Source organism: Mobula birostris, chromosome 32, assembly GCF_030028105.1.
Source record: "Mobula birostris isolate sMobBir1 chromosome 32, sMobBir1.hap1, whole genome shotgun sequence".
Lineage (NCBI taxonomy): Eukaryota > Metazoa > Chordata > Chondrichthyes > Myliobatiformes > Myliobatidae > Mobula > Mobula birostris.
The window spans coordinates 23,475,977-23,496,597 of NC_092401.1; the positions used below are offsets into that span (position 1 = coordinate 23,475,977).

General features: G+C 43.4%; 1 protein-coding gene across 3 annotated transcripts in view; it reads left to right on the forward strand.

Annotated features, from left to right (window-relative positions):
- The window catches only part of cc2d1a (coiled-coil and C2 domain containing 1A), a 133,055-nt gene that overhangs the window by 9,837 nt on the left and 102,597 nt on the right, over positions 1-20,621 (forward strand). For 2 of the 3 annotated variants that reach the window (XM_072248391.1, XM_072248390.1), the window contains exons 3-4: positions 14,347-14,453; positions 17,094-17,186. In XM_072248391.1, the coding sequence (XP_072104492.1) occupies positions 14,347-14,453; positions 17,094-17,186 (200 nt within the window). Of the gene's footprint in view, positions 1-14,346; positions 14,454-17,093; positions 17,187-20,621 lie in introns of those variants that run through there. The other variant, XM_072248392.1, reaches the window with a different exon arrangement.

Here is a 20,621-nt window from a genome sequence, read left to right on the forward strand (position 1 = left end):
ACAAGTACCGCTTAACGTTGAGGCCAAAAAATGTTCTACTTTAGTCTCATCCAAATAAAAGACCTTCTTCCATATCTTTACAATATCTTCTAAGTGGCACTTTGCAAAGTTTTTACAGGTAAGGACATGTTTTTAATCCAGGGTTTCTGCCTTGCCACTCTTCCAAAAATGCCCTTTTTGTGCAAGGCTTCACCTCCAGTTGCAGCTTCTGACTTCTGCAGCTCACTTACAAGTGCCATTCTTCTCCAGCGACTGTTTAGAGGGGTGGCCTGACCTAGGCAGTGTGGTGTGGTTTCATATTTTTTTTTTCCAGTTTTTCATGATGGACTTCACCGAGCTCCGAGGTATGTTCAGTGTCCGAGATCATCTTGTACCCTTGTCCAGATATGTGCTTCTCTATTATCATTTCCCTACCTTATAAACTCTTTTCGGGCTTCCAGCTGGGTACAGGTACCAATTTTAACCGATGTTTCAATGACAACCTCTTCATCGGGGATGATGCCTGGGCATGTCTATTCTGGTGGTATTTATTCCCCTGTCATTTGGCCCTCCTGATTGGTTAGTCCAGTCAGGTTTCTGTTGTTCCACCTTGTTTGTATTCAAATCTCAGTTCTTAATTAGAGCAAGACCTTTATCTTTGTTAAAATTCTTTTCCTCTAGTTTCATTCCAATGACTTCCTTCACCAGGCACTCCCAAAAGCCATTGGTGCGGCACAGTTTTGTGCTGTCAAAGTCAATCCTATGCCATCGCGAGGACATAATGGTCAGTTTCAACGTGGTGTCCCTGTTCCCGGGAGTGCCCATCAAGGACAGCTTGATCCTCCTGCAGTCACGGTTTGAACTCATCTTACGTCAACATACTTCTTCTATAAGGGATGAACAAACAGATGGGATCACTCTTGTTGCTGGCTATTGCTAATTTTTACATGGAGGACTTTGAAGAGTGGACTCTGAGTTCATCACCCTTGCACCCCAAATGCTTCTTCAGATATGTCGCTGACACCTTCATCGTGTGGTCTCATGGACTCCAGGCACCCCAGCAGTTCCGTGACCACCTGAACAGCATCTGTCCAAACATTCAGTTGGAGATGGAGAAAAATGGTTGCCTCCCATTCCTGGGCATTTTAATACTACAGAAACCGGATGGTACCCTTGGACATGGGGTCTATCGGAAACCCACTCACACGGACTTGTACCTCAACAATAACACCCACCATCATGTCTCCCAACATAGTGGTTCTTTCTACTTTGGTTAATTGTGCAAAAACTGTTTCGAACCCAGAAAATCTCCATGGGGAGTTAAGATGAATATGCACAATGTTCCTACAGAATGGATACAAGGTGAAGGAGATCAATCACATTAAAAGGGCCAATGGGAAAAACCAGGAAAGCTAAACTACATTTCCACAGTTTCTGGAAGGATCGCCAGAATCCTGAAGAAATACCAGATTAGTACCATCCACAAACCCGTAAGGAAGCTCAAATCACAGTTTATGTGGGTCAAAGGTGACCTGGACTCGGGGTGGCTGGCTTTTACAGGGTTCCCTGTGAATGTGCCAGAGGGAACACATGGTGGAAATCCACATCAAAGACCAAAGACCATTTGGGTTACCCAAAGAAGTTGGCAGTAGCAGAACATTGCATTTGCAATGGCCATAGGATTGACTTTGGCACAAAGCCGTGCCAATAGCTTTTGGGACAACCTGGTGAAGGAAGCCATTGAAACAAAACTAAGGGGAAAGAATTTTAACGAAAGCACAGGACTCACACTAATTAAGACACTAATTAAGAACTTGAATTTGATCGTAAACTAGGTGGGACAGCAGAAACCTGATTAGATGAGAGCTAACTGATAAGGGATGGGCGATTGGGGGGGTATAAATACCAATAGACAAGACATGCCCAGGCATTATCTCTGACGAAGGTGACAGTGTTTGTCATCGAAACATCGACACCTGTACCGGCTGGAAGCCTGAGAAGACTTTATTTGTCATATATGCTGGGAAAGTACTAGATCCTTTTTTTATTTCCATGATTTGTCTTGAATGCTCTTTTGACTTCATTTTGGTTTGATCTGTTGAAAATCTGCTGTACCTTTGGACCTTACAGACAGAAGGCATAATTATTCTTATGAATTCATTGAAAACAGGTGACAATGATTTTTCTACATCAACAAATTAGGTGAATTGGTAAGGTAATATATCACACCTGAGGAAAGTTGTGTAGTTATTACAAAGGAGATGAATACTTTCTGAGCCTCACAATTTTGGTTTTTAGTTTGTGGTAAATTGTTGACAGGTTTGCAGTTTTGACATGATGCACTATGTTTTATAGAATAGCTCAAAAATCCTATTTCAATATATTTTAAATTTAGAAAATGAGACAGTAAAATGTGAAGATAGTTGTGGGGGCTGAATACTTTATCAAGGCACTATTTACAATGTAAACAGCATTGTAAAATGTGGTTTAAAGTATTTATAGGGCAATAACTGAGGTAATAGATGGAGTGGGGATGATAACTAGGGCAAGAAATCTTTAAAATGGTATGAAGTATTGCATTATATCTATAATTTTAAAGGTCCCCCCCTTCCTTCCAGGCTCTTTCTGAACTGATAGAGATGAAAACCTGCTAAGTCTAATATTTTATTTACAGCAAATGGACAAAGTAGATATTAGTGAACTAGATTTGTCATTTAAAATTTAATGAATCAGAGTTCCTGTCATTATTTAATGATTAGGAAGAGATTGTGAAATCGGTATTACTTTGAAGAGTCTTATCTCCAAGGAATGTTATTTTCTCTGCTTGGATATTATCTAGGGCAGTTTTTTTCAACAACTCTGCGGCTAGTAATAATCTCACAAAACCTTTTATTGATTGTGCTTGATTGACTTTTGATCCTATTCAGCTGATCTTGACCTATTTAGAAAAGCAACTCCCTGGTTGTTTTTCACTTGGTGGTATTCTTGCCTTCAAGCTAGAAGATCCCTGTAACAAGACCCATCATAAAAATCTGAAAACACGGAGTTATGCAGATATAGCAGTGAGATTCTGCTGCACTTTCAAAGTTCAAAGTAAATTTATTATCAAAGTACATCTATGTTACCATATACAATCCAGAGATTCATATTCTTGTTGACATACTCAATAAATCTATAATATAATAGTAACCAGAGTAGAATAAATGAAAACATGCCCGAACTTGAGTATTCAGCCACTGTTCAAAAGGTGACGAACTTTGCAAATACGACAAGAGTAGTAACAATAATGAATAATGAGCAATAAATATTGAGAACATGAGATGAAGGGTCCTTGAAAGTAAGTCCATATGTTACAGGATCATTTAAGTGATGGGGCAAGTGAAATTGAGTGTAGTTATCCCCTTTGGTTTAACAACCTGATGGTTGAGGAGTAGTAACTGTTCTTGAACCTGGTGATGCGAGTCCTGAGGCTCCTGTACCTCCTACCTGATGGCAGCTGTGAGAAGGGTGCATGCCTTGGGTGGTGGTGGGGGAGGGGGTTGTTCCCTGATGATATATGCTGCTTTCCTGTGACAATATTTTGTATAGATGTGCTTAATAGTGGGGAGGGCTTTACCCATAAAGGGCTGGGCTATATCCACTACTACTTGTAGGATTTTCTGTGCCAAGGCATTGGTGTTTCCATACTGGGTTGCAGTGCAGCCAGTTAATGTACTCTTCATTACACATCTATAGAAGTTTGTCAAAGTTTTAGATGTCATGCCAAATCTTCGCAAGTTCCTAAAGAAGTAGAAGTGCTGCCATACTTTCATCGTAACTGCACTTGTGTGCTGGGCACAGGGCAGGTCTTCCTGAAGTTTAAAGTTGTTGATCCTCTGCGAAGAATTGGCTCATAGACCTTTGGTTTCCTCCTCCTGAAGTCAATAATCAGCTCCTTAGTCTTGCTGACATTGAGGTTGTTGTTATGGCACCACTCAGCCAGATTCTTAATCTCCCTCCTATATGCTAATTCATCACCACCTTTGATTTGGCCTATGACAGTAGTGTCATCAGCAAACCTGAATATGACACTGGAGCTGTGCTTAACCATACAGTCATAAGTGTAAAACAAGTAGAGTAGGGGGCTAAGCACAGAGTTATGATACACCTGTGCTGATTGAGATCGTGGAGAAGATGTTATTGCCAATCTAAACTGACTGAGGTCTACATGTGAGGAAATTGAGGATCTATTTGCAGAAGGAGGATTGAGGCCAAGGTCTTAAAGCCTACTGATAAATTTTAAGGGGGTGATTATGTTGAATGCTGAGCTGTAGTTAATAAAGAACCTCTGATGTATACATCTTTTCTGTTGAGATGTTCCATGGTTGAGTGAAGAGCCAATGAGATGGCATCTACTGTGGACTTGTTGCTCTGGTAGGCAAATTGGAGCGGATCTAAGTCGCTTCTGAGGCAGGAGTTGATATGTTTCATCACTGGATGTACAGTTGCAAAAAAAAAGTTCGTGGATCCTTTGCAATTATCTGGTTTTCTGCATTAATTACTTATAAAAATGTAGTGTGATCTTCATCTAAATCACAATAATTGACAAACACAATCTGCCTAAGCTAATAACGTGCAGACAATTGTTTTATCATCAATACTGAGTATACCACTTAAACAATCAGCCTAGGTCCAAAAAAGTATGTGAACCTCTGAGGTAATGCCTTCAACAAAAGCTGTTGAGAGTCGGGTGTTCCAGTCAATGAGATGAGGGTGGAGGTGTGGGTTGTAAAGCTGCTCTGCCCTATTTTAAAAAAAGACACACAAAGTCAGGTTACTGACACAGCCTGCGCTCTCTAGAAAAATCTGTTTGTGTACCATGCCTCAGTCAAATCAACTTTAAGACTATCTTAGAATTGTAGCGATGCATGAAGCTAGAAAAGACTACAGAAGCATTTCTAAATACCTGAGTGTTCATTAGCCACAGTAAGAGAAATTGTCTACAAATGGAGAAAATTCAGTACTATTGCTACTCTCCCCAGGAGTGGACGTCCTGTAAAGATCACACCAAGACCTTGACTTGCAATGCTGAAGGAAGTGAAAAAGAATCTGAGGGTAACAGCAAAAGACCTGTAGTAATCTCTAGAACTTGCTGAAGTTTCTGTTCATGTGTCCCACTATGAGGAAAATACTGAACAAGGATGGCGTTCATGGAAAGACACCGCAGAGGAAACCACTGCTCTCCAGGGGAAAAAAAATTCTGCACATCTCAGGTTTGCAAAAGACCACCTGGATGTTTTACAACACTTCTGAAACAACGTTCTGTGGACAGATGAGATAAAAGTTGAACTTTCTGACAGAAATGCACACTGTTACAATTGGAGGAAAAGAGCACTGCATCCCAATACCAAAACCTCATCCCAACAGTGAAGCATAGTGGAAGGAGCGTCATGGTTTGGGGCTGCTTTGTTGGCTCAGGGCCTGGATAACTTGCATTCGTTGAGGGAAAAAAAAAGTATGCGAACCCTTGTATTAAAATTGTCTCAAGACATGTTACAGGAGAATGTCATATCAACAAGAGAATGGTTTAAAAAGAAGACAATTTGTGTTTTGGAATGGCTAGGTCAGAGTCCAGACCTTAACCCAGTTGAGGTGCTGTGGCATGACCTGGAGAGGGCTGTTTGTGCAAGGTGTTCCAGAAATATTGATTGACTGAAACAGTTTTGTATGGAGGAATGGTCTAAAATTCCTCCTTGCCATTGCACTAGTCTGATCAGCAGCTACAGGAAACATTTGGTTGAGGTTATTGCTGCTAAAGGAGGTTCTCCCTGTTATTAAATACAAGGGTTCACATACTTTTTTTTTCTTGCCAGGTCGTGATTAAACAATCTGTTCAATAAAGACATGAAAAGTAGAATTTTTTGTGTTATTAGTTTAGGCAGATTGTTATTAGTTTAGGCAGATTGTATTTGTCTATTGTGACTTGGATGACAATCAGACCACATTTTGAGTAAGTAATGCAGAAAACCAGGTAACTGCAAAGGCCTCACAAACTTTTTCTTGTAACTGTTACGTACCCCGTAACTGGGTTGCCAAACCAGCAGAAATGGATCACTCAGTTGGAGTCTGGATTACTAGAACTAAGAAAGTTTTATTAAAGAAACAAGCAACACAGTACTCTAATCAAAAGGATAATAAATGCAACAGTTCAGCAATGATAAACACACATGTACACAGAATAAAGATAACAGGATCAATCAAGCTCTATCGTTGTCTAGGGGTAAATGACCAGTTTCAAAGTGACGCAAAATTCAGTTCAATTTAGTTCAGTTCAGTTCGCAGTAATCGCTGCCGTGGGAGATGGACAGTGGGGGGAAGAAGAGAGAGAGCAAAACGAATGAATATTCAAGGCTTCCACACAGACCTTCGCAGTCAGCTTTCGGGCGAGTCCTTTGTGATGTCATCTGAGGTCACCGACCGTGACCTCCTACGTTTCCAGATATGATCGTTTCTCTGCGGTGAACCCAGCACCCAGGCAAGGGTGGACACACACCAGGTTCCCGCCGACCGTGCCTTTCCACCCTGTGCGTCTACGGCCCGGTACTTCCCACCGACTTGTGAGAGATGCACCGCTTCTAGGGTCTTGTTACCTCAGGTGTCGTGTGTGTGTGTTGCCTTAGCGAACCTGTCCCTTTTTATCCCTCTGCTGGGGTATCGCCTGTCCATCACTTCAAACAGTTCAGGGTTCAAAGGGGGAGCCGATCTTGACGGCTCTCCTTCCCCTTCATTACACATCTCCAAATGCTGCTCCACTGTTTTCCTTATCTCTCTCTCTCCTGAAGACAGGTGGCAGACCAACTGCTGATCCCACTGGTGCCAGCCCAAGACAGCTAACATCTTTATCGATGTGTATTCTTGTCACACTTCCCCCCCTTTAAGGATTTTTACCGGGGGTAAAAATTACAAACATGAATACATTATTGGATACACACAAATATACAACTTTATCAGCTATTTGGCTAATACAGCGAGTTTGAAGTTGTCAACACCTGACAGACAGTCAGCCATCACATTTTCTGTTCCTTTTATATGTGTCATTAATAATCCCTTAGACCAGATTCCAACTTAGCAAACTTCATAGTGGCCAAAAACACTGATGAATTGCGATCAATGTAACCTCTCACTGGGTTTCGTCCTGGACCACAATAACAAGGGTAGTCCCATTCCGACTTAGTTTTCTCTCGCAAGGGCTTAGTAGGAGGGGGAAGGGTAGTAACCGCAGAGTTATTGCAAAACTTCCTATAGTACCCCACCATCCCCAAGAACCTTCTGAGGGCCCTCTTGTCTGTCGGGGTTGGGATGTCAGAGATAGCCCGCACTGTAGCTTGCAGCGCTGCCAGCTGCCCCTGTGTCACCACAATTCCCAGGTAAGTGACCTACGTGTGGCCGAACTCATTTTTTTCAAGGTTCACTATCAAGCTGGCTTCAGACAGCCGTATTACATTGCCGATACACACCTCTGTGTTCGTCAGCCCTTTAGTCACTGAATTACTCATTCTCATTCGCTAGCCTGACCTAGTGTAACAACCACCACCCAACGTCCCAGTTCTTTGCGTCGCCTCGGGACAATCAAACACTCGTGTGCGAGTCGTTTAATTACTTCTCCTAAAGAGTCGCTTTGTTCGGGGATTAAGGGAGAGACTTTATCAGCAGACCTGGCCAAAACAATAGCCTTCTCCCATCTGGTCGATACCATACTCATTTTTTCAAAATGGTTTTTTTCTCTTATCGGGGGGACCCGAGCTTCATTGATTTCCGCGCTAACACCGACTAGGTTTGTTAGCATATCAAAAGCCTGTGACAGTCTCAGTTCGCGTCGGCCATAATCAATAACATCCTTCCTCCGGTGCAGCTGGTAAACCTCGTTCATGATTCCACCAACTGTTCCCTCCAGTACGGCAAAATGTCCACCGGGGGGTACCTTGTGGGCCAGGTTAAAAATCTCATCCTCATAACTCTTTTGCACCACCCCTCATTCCTCATCTGCGGGTACGGTACTTGGTCTCCCTTTCTTCCTTAGCACTTCCTCCTCCACACAATAGCCTACTAGTTCCCTTGTTAATTCTGTGTCAGAGAGAGCTGTCTCTGCCAAAACCATCAGCCCCTCGTCTCGCTCCTGCACCTGCATAAATTCCTTCCTGGCTAATGCTAAGTCTGTCTCAGCTCCCTCACTACCTCTTGTTTCACTACACTCCTTCTTTTCACTTTCTACCCCCTTCTCATACAAGGCTGGCAGAAACGTCTCAGCTATATTTACTACCGCAGTCCCGTGATGAGCCTGTGAGTCCATGGGCGGGGCCTCAATGCTGGCAGGCTGACCTGTCAATCTCACTGCTTCGAACACGATTGCCCCGGCGAGGTCATCACCAAGCAAGACTTCCACGCCTTTCATCGGTAATTCGGACCTCACCCCCATCGTGACTAGTCCAGAGACCAGGTTGCTTTGTAAGTTTATCTGGTGCAAAGGGACTGACTCTGTCCCTTTCCCAATGCCTTTGACCTTGACCTCCCCAGTCGGGGTCTCTGAGCTAAACTCTAATACACTCTTCAGTATCAGTGACTGACACGCTCCCGTGTCTCTCCAGATCCGCACTGGAACTGGTTTCAACCCCTCCTTCACTGACACCAATCCGGCCGAGATAAACCTCTCGCGCCCTTCCTGAACTTTGGCAGACCTGTCCTGTCCTAGCGGTTCGTTTACCAGCTCGATACAGCCAGTCAAACTCGCCGTTTTTCCTTTTCCTGTCTCCTTCTTTGGGGCAAAGCACCTGGACGCAAAGTGTCCGACTTTCCCGCAATTATAACAGACGACCCCAGGAGACTCCTACCAGACTGCTCCCGGTCTACCTTATCCTTCTCACTAGTCCCTGGTTTACTTTCTGACTTTTCCGACGGACTCTCCCCGCCGTCTTGACTACCCTTCTGGTAGCCTTTACTCGGGGCAAACTTCATTTTATGTGTCAACGCATACTCATCCGCTAACTTAGCAGTTGCGGCTAACGTGGCTTCCTCTTTCTCATCTAGGTAGGGTCTCATACCCTCAGGGACACAAGCTTTAAACTGCTCAATCAAGATCAGCTGTAGCAGTCTGTCATAATCCCCCTCAACCCCCTTCGAGGCGCACCAACGCTCACAATATGTCTGCATCTCACGGGCAAACTCTAAATACTGCTTCCTCGCATTCCGGAACCTCTGCCGGTATGCCTCCGGGACCAACTGATAAATCCTGAGGATGGCCTCTGTCACCACCTCATACCTCTGGGCATCTTCCGCGGACAAAGCTGAGTAAGCTTGTTGGGCTTTCCCTTTCAGTACATTCTGAAGCAAAACAGCCCACTTATCCCTCGGCCAGTCCTGACTTGTAGCAACTTTTTCGAAATGGAGGAAGTACCGATCCACGTCGGTATCGTCAAATTGGGGAACCAGCCTAACCTCCTGGGTCGCCCGGAACCCTCCACATTGGTTCGGCACGGGCCCCTGCTCTGCCCTTATCCTTAACTTCTCCAGCTCGAATTCCCTTTCCCTCTGTTTCTCCTCTCGCTCCAACTCACTCTCTCACACACACACACTCTCTCTCCTTCTCTCTCCTTCTCTCTCCTCCTCCCTCCCCTCCTCTCTCTCCCTCCCCTCCTCTCTCTCCCTCCCCTCCTCTCTCTCCCTCCCCTCCTCTCTCTCCCTCCCCTCCTCTCTCTCCCTCCCCTCCTCTCTCTCCCTCCCCTCCTCTCTCTCCCTCCCCTCCTCTCTCTCCCTCCCCTCCTCTCTCTCCCTCCCCTCCTCTCTCTCCCTCCCCTCCTCTCTCTCCCTCCCCTCCTCTCTCTCCCTTCCCCCCTCTCTCTCCCTCCCCCCCCTCTCTCTCTCTCCCTCCCCCCCCTCTCTCTCTCTCCCTCCCCCCCTCTCTCTCCCTCCCCCCCTCTCTCTCCCTCCCCCCCTCTCTCTCCCTCCCCCCCCTCTCTCTCCCTCCCCCCCCTCTCTCTCCCTCCCCCCCCTCTCTCTCCCTCCCCCCCCTCTCTCTCCCTCCCCCCCCTCTCTCTCCCTCCCCCCCCTCTCTCTCCCTCCCCCCCCTCTCTCTCCCTCCCCCCCTCTTCTCGCTCCAACTGCCGTACCCGGAACTCGTGCTCGAGTCTCAGTTTTTCAAGCTGCACCTGTACCACGTCTCCGGCAGGTTTTTCAATAGACACCACCTCCAGCTCGCCTTGGGGAAACACACCTTTAGATACATAGTGCTCTACGATAGCTCTGTGTATCTCCTCTCTCCTCATTGTCGACTTCCCCTTAGCAAGATTCAACCGTTTGGCCACAGCTACCAATTCCGATTTCCTGGCATCCTCTAATGCCTCCAAGGTCGGCGCCTTTATAATTTCCTCAGCCTCCATTTCTGCTGTTTGTCTTTTCTTTCTTTCGGGAATTTTGACCCAATCAATTTACTCCGTCCCAAATTTAGCGTTCAAAATCGTGGACAAGAACCCCACTTATGTTACGTACCCCGTAACTGGGTTGCCAAACCAGCAGAAATGGATCACTCAGTTGGAGTCTGGATTACTAGAACGAAGAAAGTTTTATTAAAGAAACAAGCAACACAGTACTCTAATCAAAAGGATAATAAATGCAACAGTTCAGCAATGATAAACACACATGTACACAGAATAAAGATAACAGGATCAATCAAGCTCTATCGTTGTCTAGGGGTAAATGACCAGTTTCAAAGTGACGCAAAGTTCAGTTCACTTTAGTTCAGTTCAGTTAGCAGTAATCGCTGCCGTGGGAGATGGACCGTGGGGGGGAGGAGAGAGAGAGCAAAACGAATGAATATTCAAGGCTTCCACACAGACCTTCTCAGTCAGCTTTCGGGCGAGTCCATTGTGATGTCATCTGAGGTCACCGACCGTGACCCCCTCCGTTTCCAGATATGATCGTTTCTCTGCGGTGAACCCAGCACCCAGGCAAGGGTGGACACACACCAGGTTCCCGCCGATCGTGCCTTTCCACCCTGTGCGTCTACAGCCCGGTACTTCCCACCGACTTGTGAGAGACGCACCGCTTCCAGGGTCTTGTTACCTCAGGTGTCGTGTGTGTGTCGCCCTAGCAAACCTGTCCCTTTTTATCCCTCTGCTGGGGTATCGCCTGTCCATCACTTCAAACAGTTCAGGGTTCAAAGGGGGAGCCGATCTTGACAGCTCTCCTTCCCCTTCATTACACATCTCCAAATGCTGCTCCACTGTTTTCCTTATCTCTCTCTCTCCTGAAGACAGGTGGCAGACCAACTGCTGATCCCACTGGTGCCAGCCCAAGACAGCTAACATCTTTATCGATGTGTATTCTTGTCACATAACTGTAAGTGCCACTGGGTGATGGTCATTGAGGCAGGTTACCACATACTACTTGGGCACCAGTATAGTTGAAGCCTGTTTGAAGCAAGTGGGTATCTCAGACTTTTGAAGTGAGAGGTTAAGGATCTCAGTGAACACTGCAGCCAGTTGAACACCACAGATTTTTATTACTTGGCCAGGAACCCCATCTGGGTTTGATGCTTTTCATTCATTCACTTCCCTGAAGGCTGCTCACATGTCTGCCTCAGACTGAAATCACAGGATCACCAGGGGCAGTGGGAGTTTGTGATGGTTCCTTCATGGTCAAAGCAAGCAGAGAAGACATTGAGCTCACCTGGAAGCAAAGCCCTGTTGTGGTCTATGTCACTTGATTTAACTTTATAAGAGGTGATAATATTCAAGCCCTGCTACAACTATTAATCCTTACAATGGACTGGGTATATTTTATCCTGACAAATCTTGTAAAGTTGAAAAACTATCATACATACAAGATTCTGCAGATTCTGGAAATCTAGAGCAGCATGCACAATTTGTAGGATTATGTCAGGCACCATCTGTGGAGAGGAGTAAATGGTCAATGTTTTGGGCTAAGACCCAAGAATCCTGATAGAAACATAGAAAATAGGTGCAGGAGTAGGCCATTCAGCCCTTCGAGCCTGCACCGCCATTTATTATGATCATGGCTGATCATCCAACTCAGAACCCCGCCCCAGCCTTCCCTCCATACCCCCTGACCCCCGTAGCCACATGGGCCATATCTAACTCCCTCTTAAATATAGCCAATGAACTGGCCTCAACTGTTTCCTGTGGCAGAGAATTCCACAGATTCACCACTCTCTGTGTGAAGAAGTTTTTCCTAATCTCGGTCCTAAAAGGCTTCCCCTCTATCCTCAAACTGTGACCCCTCGTTCTGGACTTTCCCAACATCGGGAACAATCTTCCTGCATCTAGCCTGTCCAATCCCTTTAGGATCTTATACGTTTCAATCAGATCCCCCCTCAATTTTCTAAATTTCAACAAGTACAAGCCCAGTTCATCCAGTCTTTCTTCATATGAAAGTCCTGCCATCCCAGGAATCAATCTGGTGAACCTTCTTTGTACTCCCTCTATGGCAAGGATGTCTTTCCTCAGATTAGGGGACCAAAACTGCACACAATACTCCAGGTGTGGTCTCACCAAGGCCTTGTACAACTGCAGTAGTACCTCCCTGCTCCTGTACTCGAATCCTCTCGCTATAAATGCCAGCATACTATTCGCCTTTTTCACCGCCTGCTGTACCTGCATGCCCACTTTCAATAACTGGTGTATAATGACACCCATGTCTCGTTGCACCTCCCCTTTTCCTAATCGGCCACCATTCAGATAATAATCTGTTTTCCTATTTTTGCCACCAAAGTGGATAACTTCACATTTATCCACATTAAATTGCATCTGCCATGAATTTGCCCACTCACCCAACCTATCCAAGTCACCCTGCATCCTCTTAGCATCCTCCTCACAGCTAACACTGCCACCCAGCTTCGTGTCATCCGCAAACTTGGAGATGCTGCATTTAATTCCCTCATCCAAGTCATTAATATATATTGTAAACAACTGAGGTCCCAGCACTGAGCCTTGCGGTATCCCACTAGTCACCGCCTGCCATTCTGAAAAGGTCTCGTTTATTCCCACTCTTTGCTTCCTGTCTGCTAACCAACTCTCCACCCACACCAATACCTTACCCCCAATACCGTGTGCTTTAAGTTTGCACACTAATCTCCTGTGTGGGACCTTGTCAAAAGCCTTCTGAAAATCCAAATATACCACATCCACTGGTTCTCCCCTATCCACTCTACTAGTTACATCCTCAAAAAATTCTATGAGGTTCGTCAGACATGATTTTCCTTTCACAAATCCATGCTGACTTTGTCTGATCATTTCACCGCTTTCCAAATGTGCAGTTATCACATCCTTGATAACTCACTCCAGCAGTTTCCCCACCACTGACGTTAGGCTATGAAGGATCTTAGCTGGAAATGTCAAACATTTATTCCTCTCTGACTTGCTGAGTTCCTCCATCAAGTTGTGTGTGTTGAAAGAATCTCTCTCCCTTTGGTGGTCATCTAGAATTTATCAATTTACAAAAACACTTAATACAGTGCCTTTATAGTTGTACTTATGAGTTTCTTAACCAAAGTACTCAGTAAGACTCTGGTTGGATCAGATGACCTGGCTGAAACAAGTGGAGGCATGAGAAAATCTGCAGATGCCGGAAATCCAAGCAACGCACACAAAATGCTGGAGGAACTCAACAGGCCAGGCAGCATCTGGTTTTCATTTCCCCAAATTCCATAGCTTCTAAAATGGTTTCTGTAGATTGAAAGTTAGAAAATGTAAACCCACTATTTGAGAAAAGAGGAAAATGAAAACAGAACCACAGACCAGATAGCATGACCATGGAATATGGTAAAATCTGCTAACACAATACTTGGAAAATTGGGTGAAGTTAACATGGATTTAGTTTGGCATATGTGTTGCCGTCTTCTGAGATTGTAACCAGATCTATAGGTAAAGCTTTGGGATAGGAGGAAGTTAGGAAATAATCATCTATGACATGTTTGTATTTTCAGGAGGTGTTTGAACTGCCACACAAGAGATTATTGAACAGATTTAGAGCACAAAGGATTGAGAGTAAAATGGTGTCAAATTGAGAGGTTAATGAAAAGTCAAAAAATGGGACATTTTGGGTTAGGAGACTGAGACTAGTGGGATGCCACTGGAAGGGTGCTGGGGCTCCAACTGTTTCAATTTATGATTACAATTATTTGGATGAGGGGATTAAATCTAATGTATCCAAGTTTGTGGATGATTTTAAAAATAGATAGCAGTGCATTGTGAAGAGACTTTAGGGAACTGTTGACGGGGGTATGTCAAATGGAATATAATGTGGTAAAACATTCCATTGAATAAAATGTGAATAAAACAGTTTAATGTCATGATTGATTTTTTTTTATTCCTGTAGCCCCACTCCCGATGGAAGCTATTGAAAAAATGGCTGCTCTGTGCATGAAAGACCTCGATGAAGAAGACAGTGACGATAATATGGATGATGATGACCCGGACTTGATGGTAAATATAGCTTCCTTAAAAACCTTTTGACATTTCACCCCAAGCTGAAGGATAAATGTTCTATAAAGGGTAATTATTGAAGCATTCTCTGTGACCCGATCACCTACAGCTATTGTCAGTATTATTTATTTACTCATTTCTCAGCATTATTCAATATTATTTCTCACTCTTATTTGCACTTTTGTACTTGTAGTTTGGCTTTTGCACGTTGGTTGCTTATTAGTCTTTGTGTAGCTTTCTTCATTGATTCTGTTGTATTTCTTTGTTCTACTGTGAATGCCTGCAAGAAAATTAATCTCAGGGTAGTATTTGGTGATCTATTTATACTTTAGTAATTTTATTTTGATCTTTGTATGCCACAAATCTGAACCTACCGATGGGGCTATGACTGAAGCTTCAAGAATCAACAAAATGTCTTGGAAACGTCATCTGGTACAGGAGGATTATTAAATGTTCAGTCTGAGTATTGAGCCCTGTACTTCTAAAACGTTAAATAAACTAGGTCATTGTGCCTGTTATTCTGATTGCATTCCAATGGGTTTCCTGCAAATTAACTTGAAGAATACAATGAAGGCTCAGTGTATCCTGTTAATGTGCTCAAATAGGGCACATCTGATGTCTCATTTATCTATAGGGCAGCCATTGTGCAAGGTACCACTGTGTTTTCCCATTGAGATTTGAGCTTTTCCATCTCTGCCATTTGAGCTAATAACAGTGATACTTTTGTGAAGTAAAGCAAGTATTCTGATTAATAATTTTATTAGTTTTGCTGTTTGTTAAACTATTCATTGCTATCACTGCCAAGCTTCCTTGTACTGTGATGTTTGCCACATGTTATCAATGGGTTTGGAATGAAAAGCTGGGTTTTTTTGTGTGGTTATGGAGGGGGAAAGAATTCAAATAACAATAGCATAGGAGTGGCACAGTAGAGTAGTGGTTAGTGTAACACTATTACAACACCAGGGATCGAATTCAATTCCCGGCCCTGCATATAAGGAGCTTGTACATCTCCTCCCTCCGCCCCCCCCCCGCACCCAATGACTGCGTGGGTTTCCTCTGGGTACTCTGGTTTCTTCCCACTTTCCAAAGACCTGGAGTCAGTAGGTTAATTGGTCACGTGGGTGTAATTGGGCAGTGTGGGATTGTTGGGGTGGAAGGGCCTGTAACTCTACTGTATCTCTAATTAAAATTTAAAACGAAATACAGTCAAAGTGCATAGTATAATGAGGATGTGTGTTTAAAGTGTTTTAATCATCAAGTTATATCTTTGGTGTTCCTCATTCTCCCTCTGTTATTCCATATTATTGTATGCATTTTGTTTGCCATCGTGCTTTTGTTATTCTCTTTATTTTAATGTTCTCTATCTCAGATGATCTGAAAATTACTATTGCAGAGATGGCCAAGAGCTGGCAGTTTTATTGTATTGTGTCTAACCACTAACGAGGACCAGTTCTTAGACTTGGAAATCTAGATTGCAACTTTAGTATTGAATTGTAACAGTGCTGTTCTTTAGGCGCTAAGTTAAAGATGGGCAAAAGAGTTTTGTGTCACCCTGAAGAGTTGTGAGTCCTAGGTAGGGGAGTCATCCTTTAACTATCATAAATAAAATAGATTACCTAGTGATTGTTGCTTGAGATTTTGTAGTGTACAAATTGGCTGCTGTGTTTTCTACATTACAGCTGTGACCACCTTCAGAAAGAACTTCATTAGCTGCAAGGCCAGTTTGAACATCCTGTGGGTATGAAGGGTCTTTTTCTTTCTTTGTGCTCTTGCAGGAATAGGGATTTGTTGAGCTATTAATGCATATGACTGGTCTATGCTTCAGAAATAAATCTTGAAAGTTCCTTGTCTACAATTACTTTGTGACCTTTCCGCTCAATGAAGAGCAAGTCATTTTCTTTTTCAAATGGCCGCAAAGCAACATGGTTTAATCTTCTGGAATAAAGCTTTCATCTCATTACATTAGATGGGCTATAAAGCTGCATTGAAACATCCAGTGCGATGCATCATTTGCATCAAAGTAAATCGGTGAGTATTGGGAGCAGCCTGCAAGTGTTGCCATGCTTCTGGTGCCAACATAGCCTGCTTACAGCTCACTAACCCGAGCTCGTGTGTCTTTGGAATGTGGGCAGAAACTGCAGCAACCAGAGAAAAAATCCACAGTCACCAGGACAGCATACAAAACCCTTACAGACAACAGTGAGAATCGAACTCTGATCTTACAGCTGGAGCTGTAATAGTATTATGCTAACCGCTGTGCTATGTTTCACCCCATTTTCTTTTGGAGATCTCAATTCTACTGATAAATGCTAAGGAAAACACTCTTTATTGGGAGGCAAACATGCGAAGCAATTGTGGACAATGACCTTTCAAATTTATTTCTTGCGTGTAGGGCAGTCCTGTGCGTTGCAAGATCAAAATCAGTAAATTTAAAACCTCTGTCAGATTGAAATCCTTTTTGTTTCTCCAATCTTTTGACTATTCTCTGAAGTCGTCATCTATCAATACTAAAAGAAATATGCCACAGCTACTTAATGATTGTGATACCCTGGGTGAGTGCATTGGGCTAATCATACGTCACTAGTTTGTATTTAGATTAATCTATGTAATTCTGGACTGTTAAAGTTACTACTTTTCCAGGCAGAACTGAATGAGGTGCTTGAAGAAGATAAACCAAACATGAATATCACTTTCCCTGAAGAAACTAAGCCTTCGACTGACAGAATTCCACAGGTAGTTTAAATCTTATTTGCATTCTTGTGTTACCAGTTAAATAAGTTTATTAAGATTGCATTTCTTGCAGTTGTGTTTTGAGGAATTTAAACTTTTATAGTCTTTAAAGAATGGCGCATATAGCAAAGAACAATACCAGTCCTCACATTTTGCCTCTAGGTTATCACTTCCATGAAGGTTAGTATGGACATGGTGGACCTGTTTCTTGCTACATGTCTGAGTTTTAAGAGGAGACTAACATCTTTCATAGTTTAGGATCTCCTATTTAATGGTTCACTGATTCTTGAGAATTTGGATAAAACAGGTTTTAATTTTGAAAAGAAAAAAAATTTAAATGTTAAGAAATCTAAACATATGTTTATAGAACAAGGTCTCAGCAATCAAGCAATATTTCGGTACAACCTCCTGATTTTGTAATTTTTTCATAAAATATGTGTTTTTCCTGTCATTAATTAGTTTTTGTCAACATAGTCAGACACAATAAAAAAGCTGATTATTCCTATTCATTTAGTCTTACATAGATTTAGAGCTTTTAAATCATTGTGTCTACACAATAGGTACACATATATGCTGTTAAATGTTGAATATTCACTTTTGTTCATTTTTTTATAGTTTCACGTGTACTCCTTTAAAAACAATTACATCATGCAACTTTTATCATTAGCATTAAATATACAAAATAATTTTGGACAAAGGAAGTCAGAGATATCATAGCATTAAAAAAGAAGTATAACAGAGCTAAGGTGAGTGGGAAGACGGATGATTGGGAAATTTTTAAGGAGCAACAAAACTTAACTAAAAAGGCAATATGGGGAGAAAAAATGAGGTATGAACGCAAGCTAGCTAGGAATATAAAGGAGGATAGCAAAAGTTTTTTTAGGTACTTGAAGAGAAGGAAGATAGTTAAGAACAATGTTGGGCCCTTGAAGAATGAATTGGGAGAAATTGTTATGGGAAACAGAGAAATGGCAGACGAATTTAATAAGTACTTTGGATCTGTCTTCAATAGGGAAGACACAAGCGATCTCCCAGATGTATGGATGGGCCAAGGACATAGGGTAACAGAGGAACTGAAACAGATTGACATTAGGAAGGAAACAGTGATGAGTAGACTGATGGGACTTAAGGCTAACAAATCCCCAGGTCCAGATGGTCTGCATCCTAGGGTACTAAAGGAGGTGGCTCTGGAAATTGCGGATGCATTGGTGATCATTTTCCAATGTTCCTTAGATTCAGGATCAGTTCGTGAGGATTGGCAAGTGGCTAATATTATCCCACTTTTTAAGAAGGAGGGAGAAAACAGAACTATCGCCCTGTTAGCCTAACATCAGTAGTGGAGAAGATGCTAGAGTCCATTATTAAAGATGAAATAGCGGCATATCTTGATAGCAGTGATAGGATTGGGCCGAGCCAGCATGGATTTACCAAGGGCAAATCATGCTTGACTAATCTATTGGAGTTTTTCGAGGATGTAACCAGGAAGATAGACGCGGGAGATCCAGTGGATGTGGTGTACCTTGACTTTCCGAAGGCATTCGATAAGGTACCACATAGGAGATTGATGGGTAAAATCAGAGCTCATGGCATTGGGGGGGAGGATATTGACATGGATAGAAAACTGGTTGGCAGATAGAAAGCAAAGGGTAGCAGTGAATGGGTGCTTCTCGGAATGGCAGGTGGTGACTAGTGGGGTGCCACAGGGCTCGGTATTGGGACCACAGCTGTTTACGATTTACGTCAATGATTTAGAGGAAGGCATTGTGAATAACATCAGCAAGTTTGCTGATGATACTAAACTGGGTGGCAGTGTGACATGTGATGAGGATGTTAGGAGAATTCAAGGTGACTTGGATAGGCTGGGTGAGTGGGCAGAAACTTGGCAGATGGCGTTTAATGTGAATAAGTGTGAGGTTATTCACTTTGGGAACAAGAACAGGAAGGCAGATTATTATCTGAATGGTGTGGAGTTAGGTAAGGGAGAAATACAAAGAGATCTAGGAGTACTTGTTTATCAGTCTCTGAAGGTGAATGAGCAAGTGCAGCAGGCAGTGAAGAAGGCTAATGGAATGTTGGCCTTTATTACAAAGGGAGTTGAGTACAAGAGCAAGGAAATCCTTTTGCATTTGTACAGGGCCCTGGTGAGACCACACCTGGAGTATTGTGTGCAGTTTTGGTCTCCAGGGTTAAGGAAGGACATCCTGGCTGTGGAGGAGGTGCAGCATAGGTTCGCTAGGTTAATTCCTGGGATGTCCGGACTGTCTTACGCAGAGAGGTTAGAAAGATTGGGCTTGTACACGCTGGAATTAAGGAGATTGAGGGGGGATCTGATTGAGACATATAAGATTATTAAGGGATTGGACAAGATAGAGGCAGGAAATATGTTCCAGATGCTGGGAGAGGGCATGGTTTAAGAATAGGGGGTGGGTCATTTAGGACAGAGTTGAGGAGGAACTTCTTCTCCCAGAGAGTTGTGGAGGTATGGAACGCGCTGCCTCAGAAGGCAGTGGAGACCAATTCTCTGGATGCTTTCAAGAAGGAGCTAGATAGGTATCTTATGGATAGGGGAATCAAGGGTTATGGGGACAAGGCAGGAACCGAGTATTGATAGTAGATGATCAGCCATGATATCAGAATGGCGGTGCAGGCTAGAAGGGCCGAATGGTCTACTTCTGCACCTATTGTCTATTGGTGTTGACATCTGACGGTGATGACAAAACACTTTTTTACATGACATGCACGAGTTGAATACAGGAGCAATCTTGTTTTCCATCTGTTGCTAGCTGCCTCTGGCCTCTACTTAAAATGCATAAATTTATGTCATTAATTTGAAATTCTTTCTATACAAAAGACAGTGACATATCGTGGTTGTGACAGTAGCAACATCAATGAAGGTCAGATCACAACCTGGTGCATCTAAAACCCTGCTACGTGCCTCTGGTGAAGAGTAAACCTGCAACCTCGAGGACAGTGAGAAAATGGTTGGAGGAGGCTTATGAGGCGCTCCAGGGTTGTTTTGAGGTGACAGACTGGCAGGCACTCTGTGAGCCACATGGAGAGAATATTGATGGGCTCACAGAGTGCATCACTGATTACATCAACTTCTGTGTGGACTACAATGTTCCGACAAGAACTGTCCTTTGTTATTCAAATAACAAGCCATGGGTGACAAAGGACATTAAGGACATCCTGAACGCTAAAAAGAGGGCGTTTAGAGTTGTAAATAGGGAGGAGCTGAGGGCAATACAGAGGGAACTGAAAGCCAGGGAGGCTAAAGACAGGTACAGGAGGAAGCGTGAGTGGAAACTCCAGCAGAACAACATGAGAGTGGTCTGGAGGGGGATGAGGACCATCACTGGGTTCCGGCAAACTTGCAACAGAGGAGCGGAAGGCAGTGTGGACAGGGCCAATGAACTTAACCTGTTCTTTAACAGATTT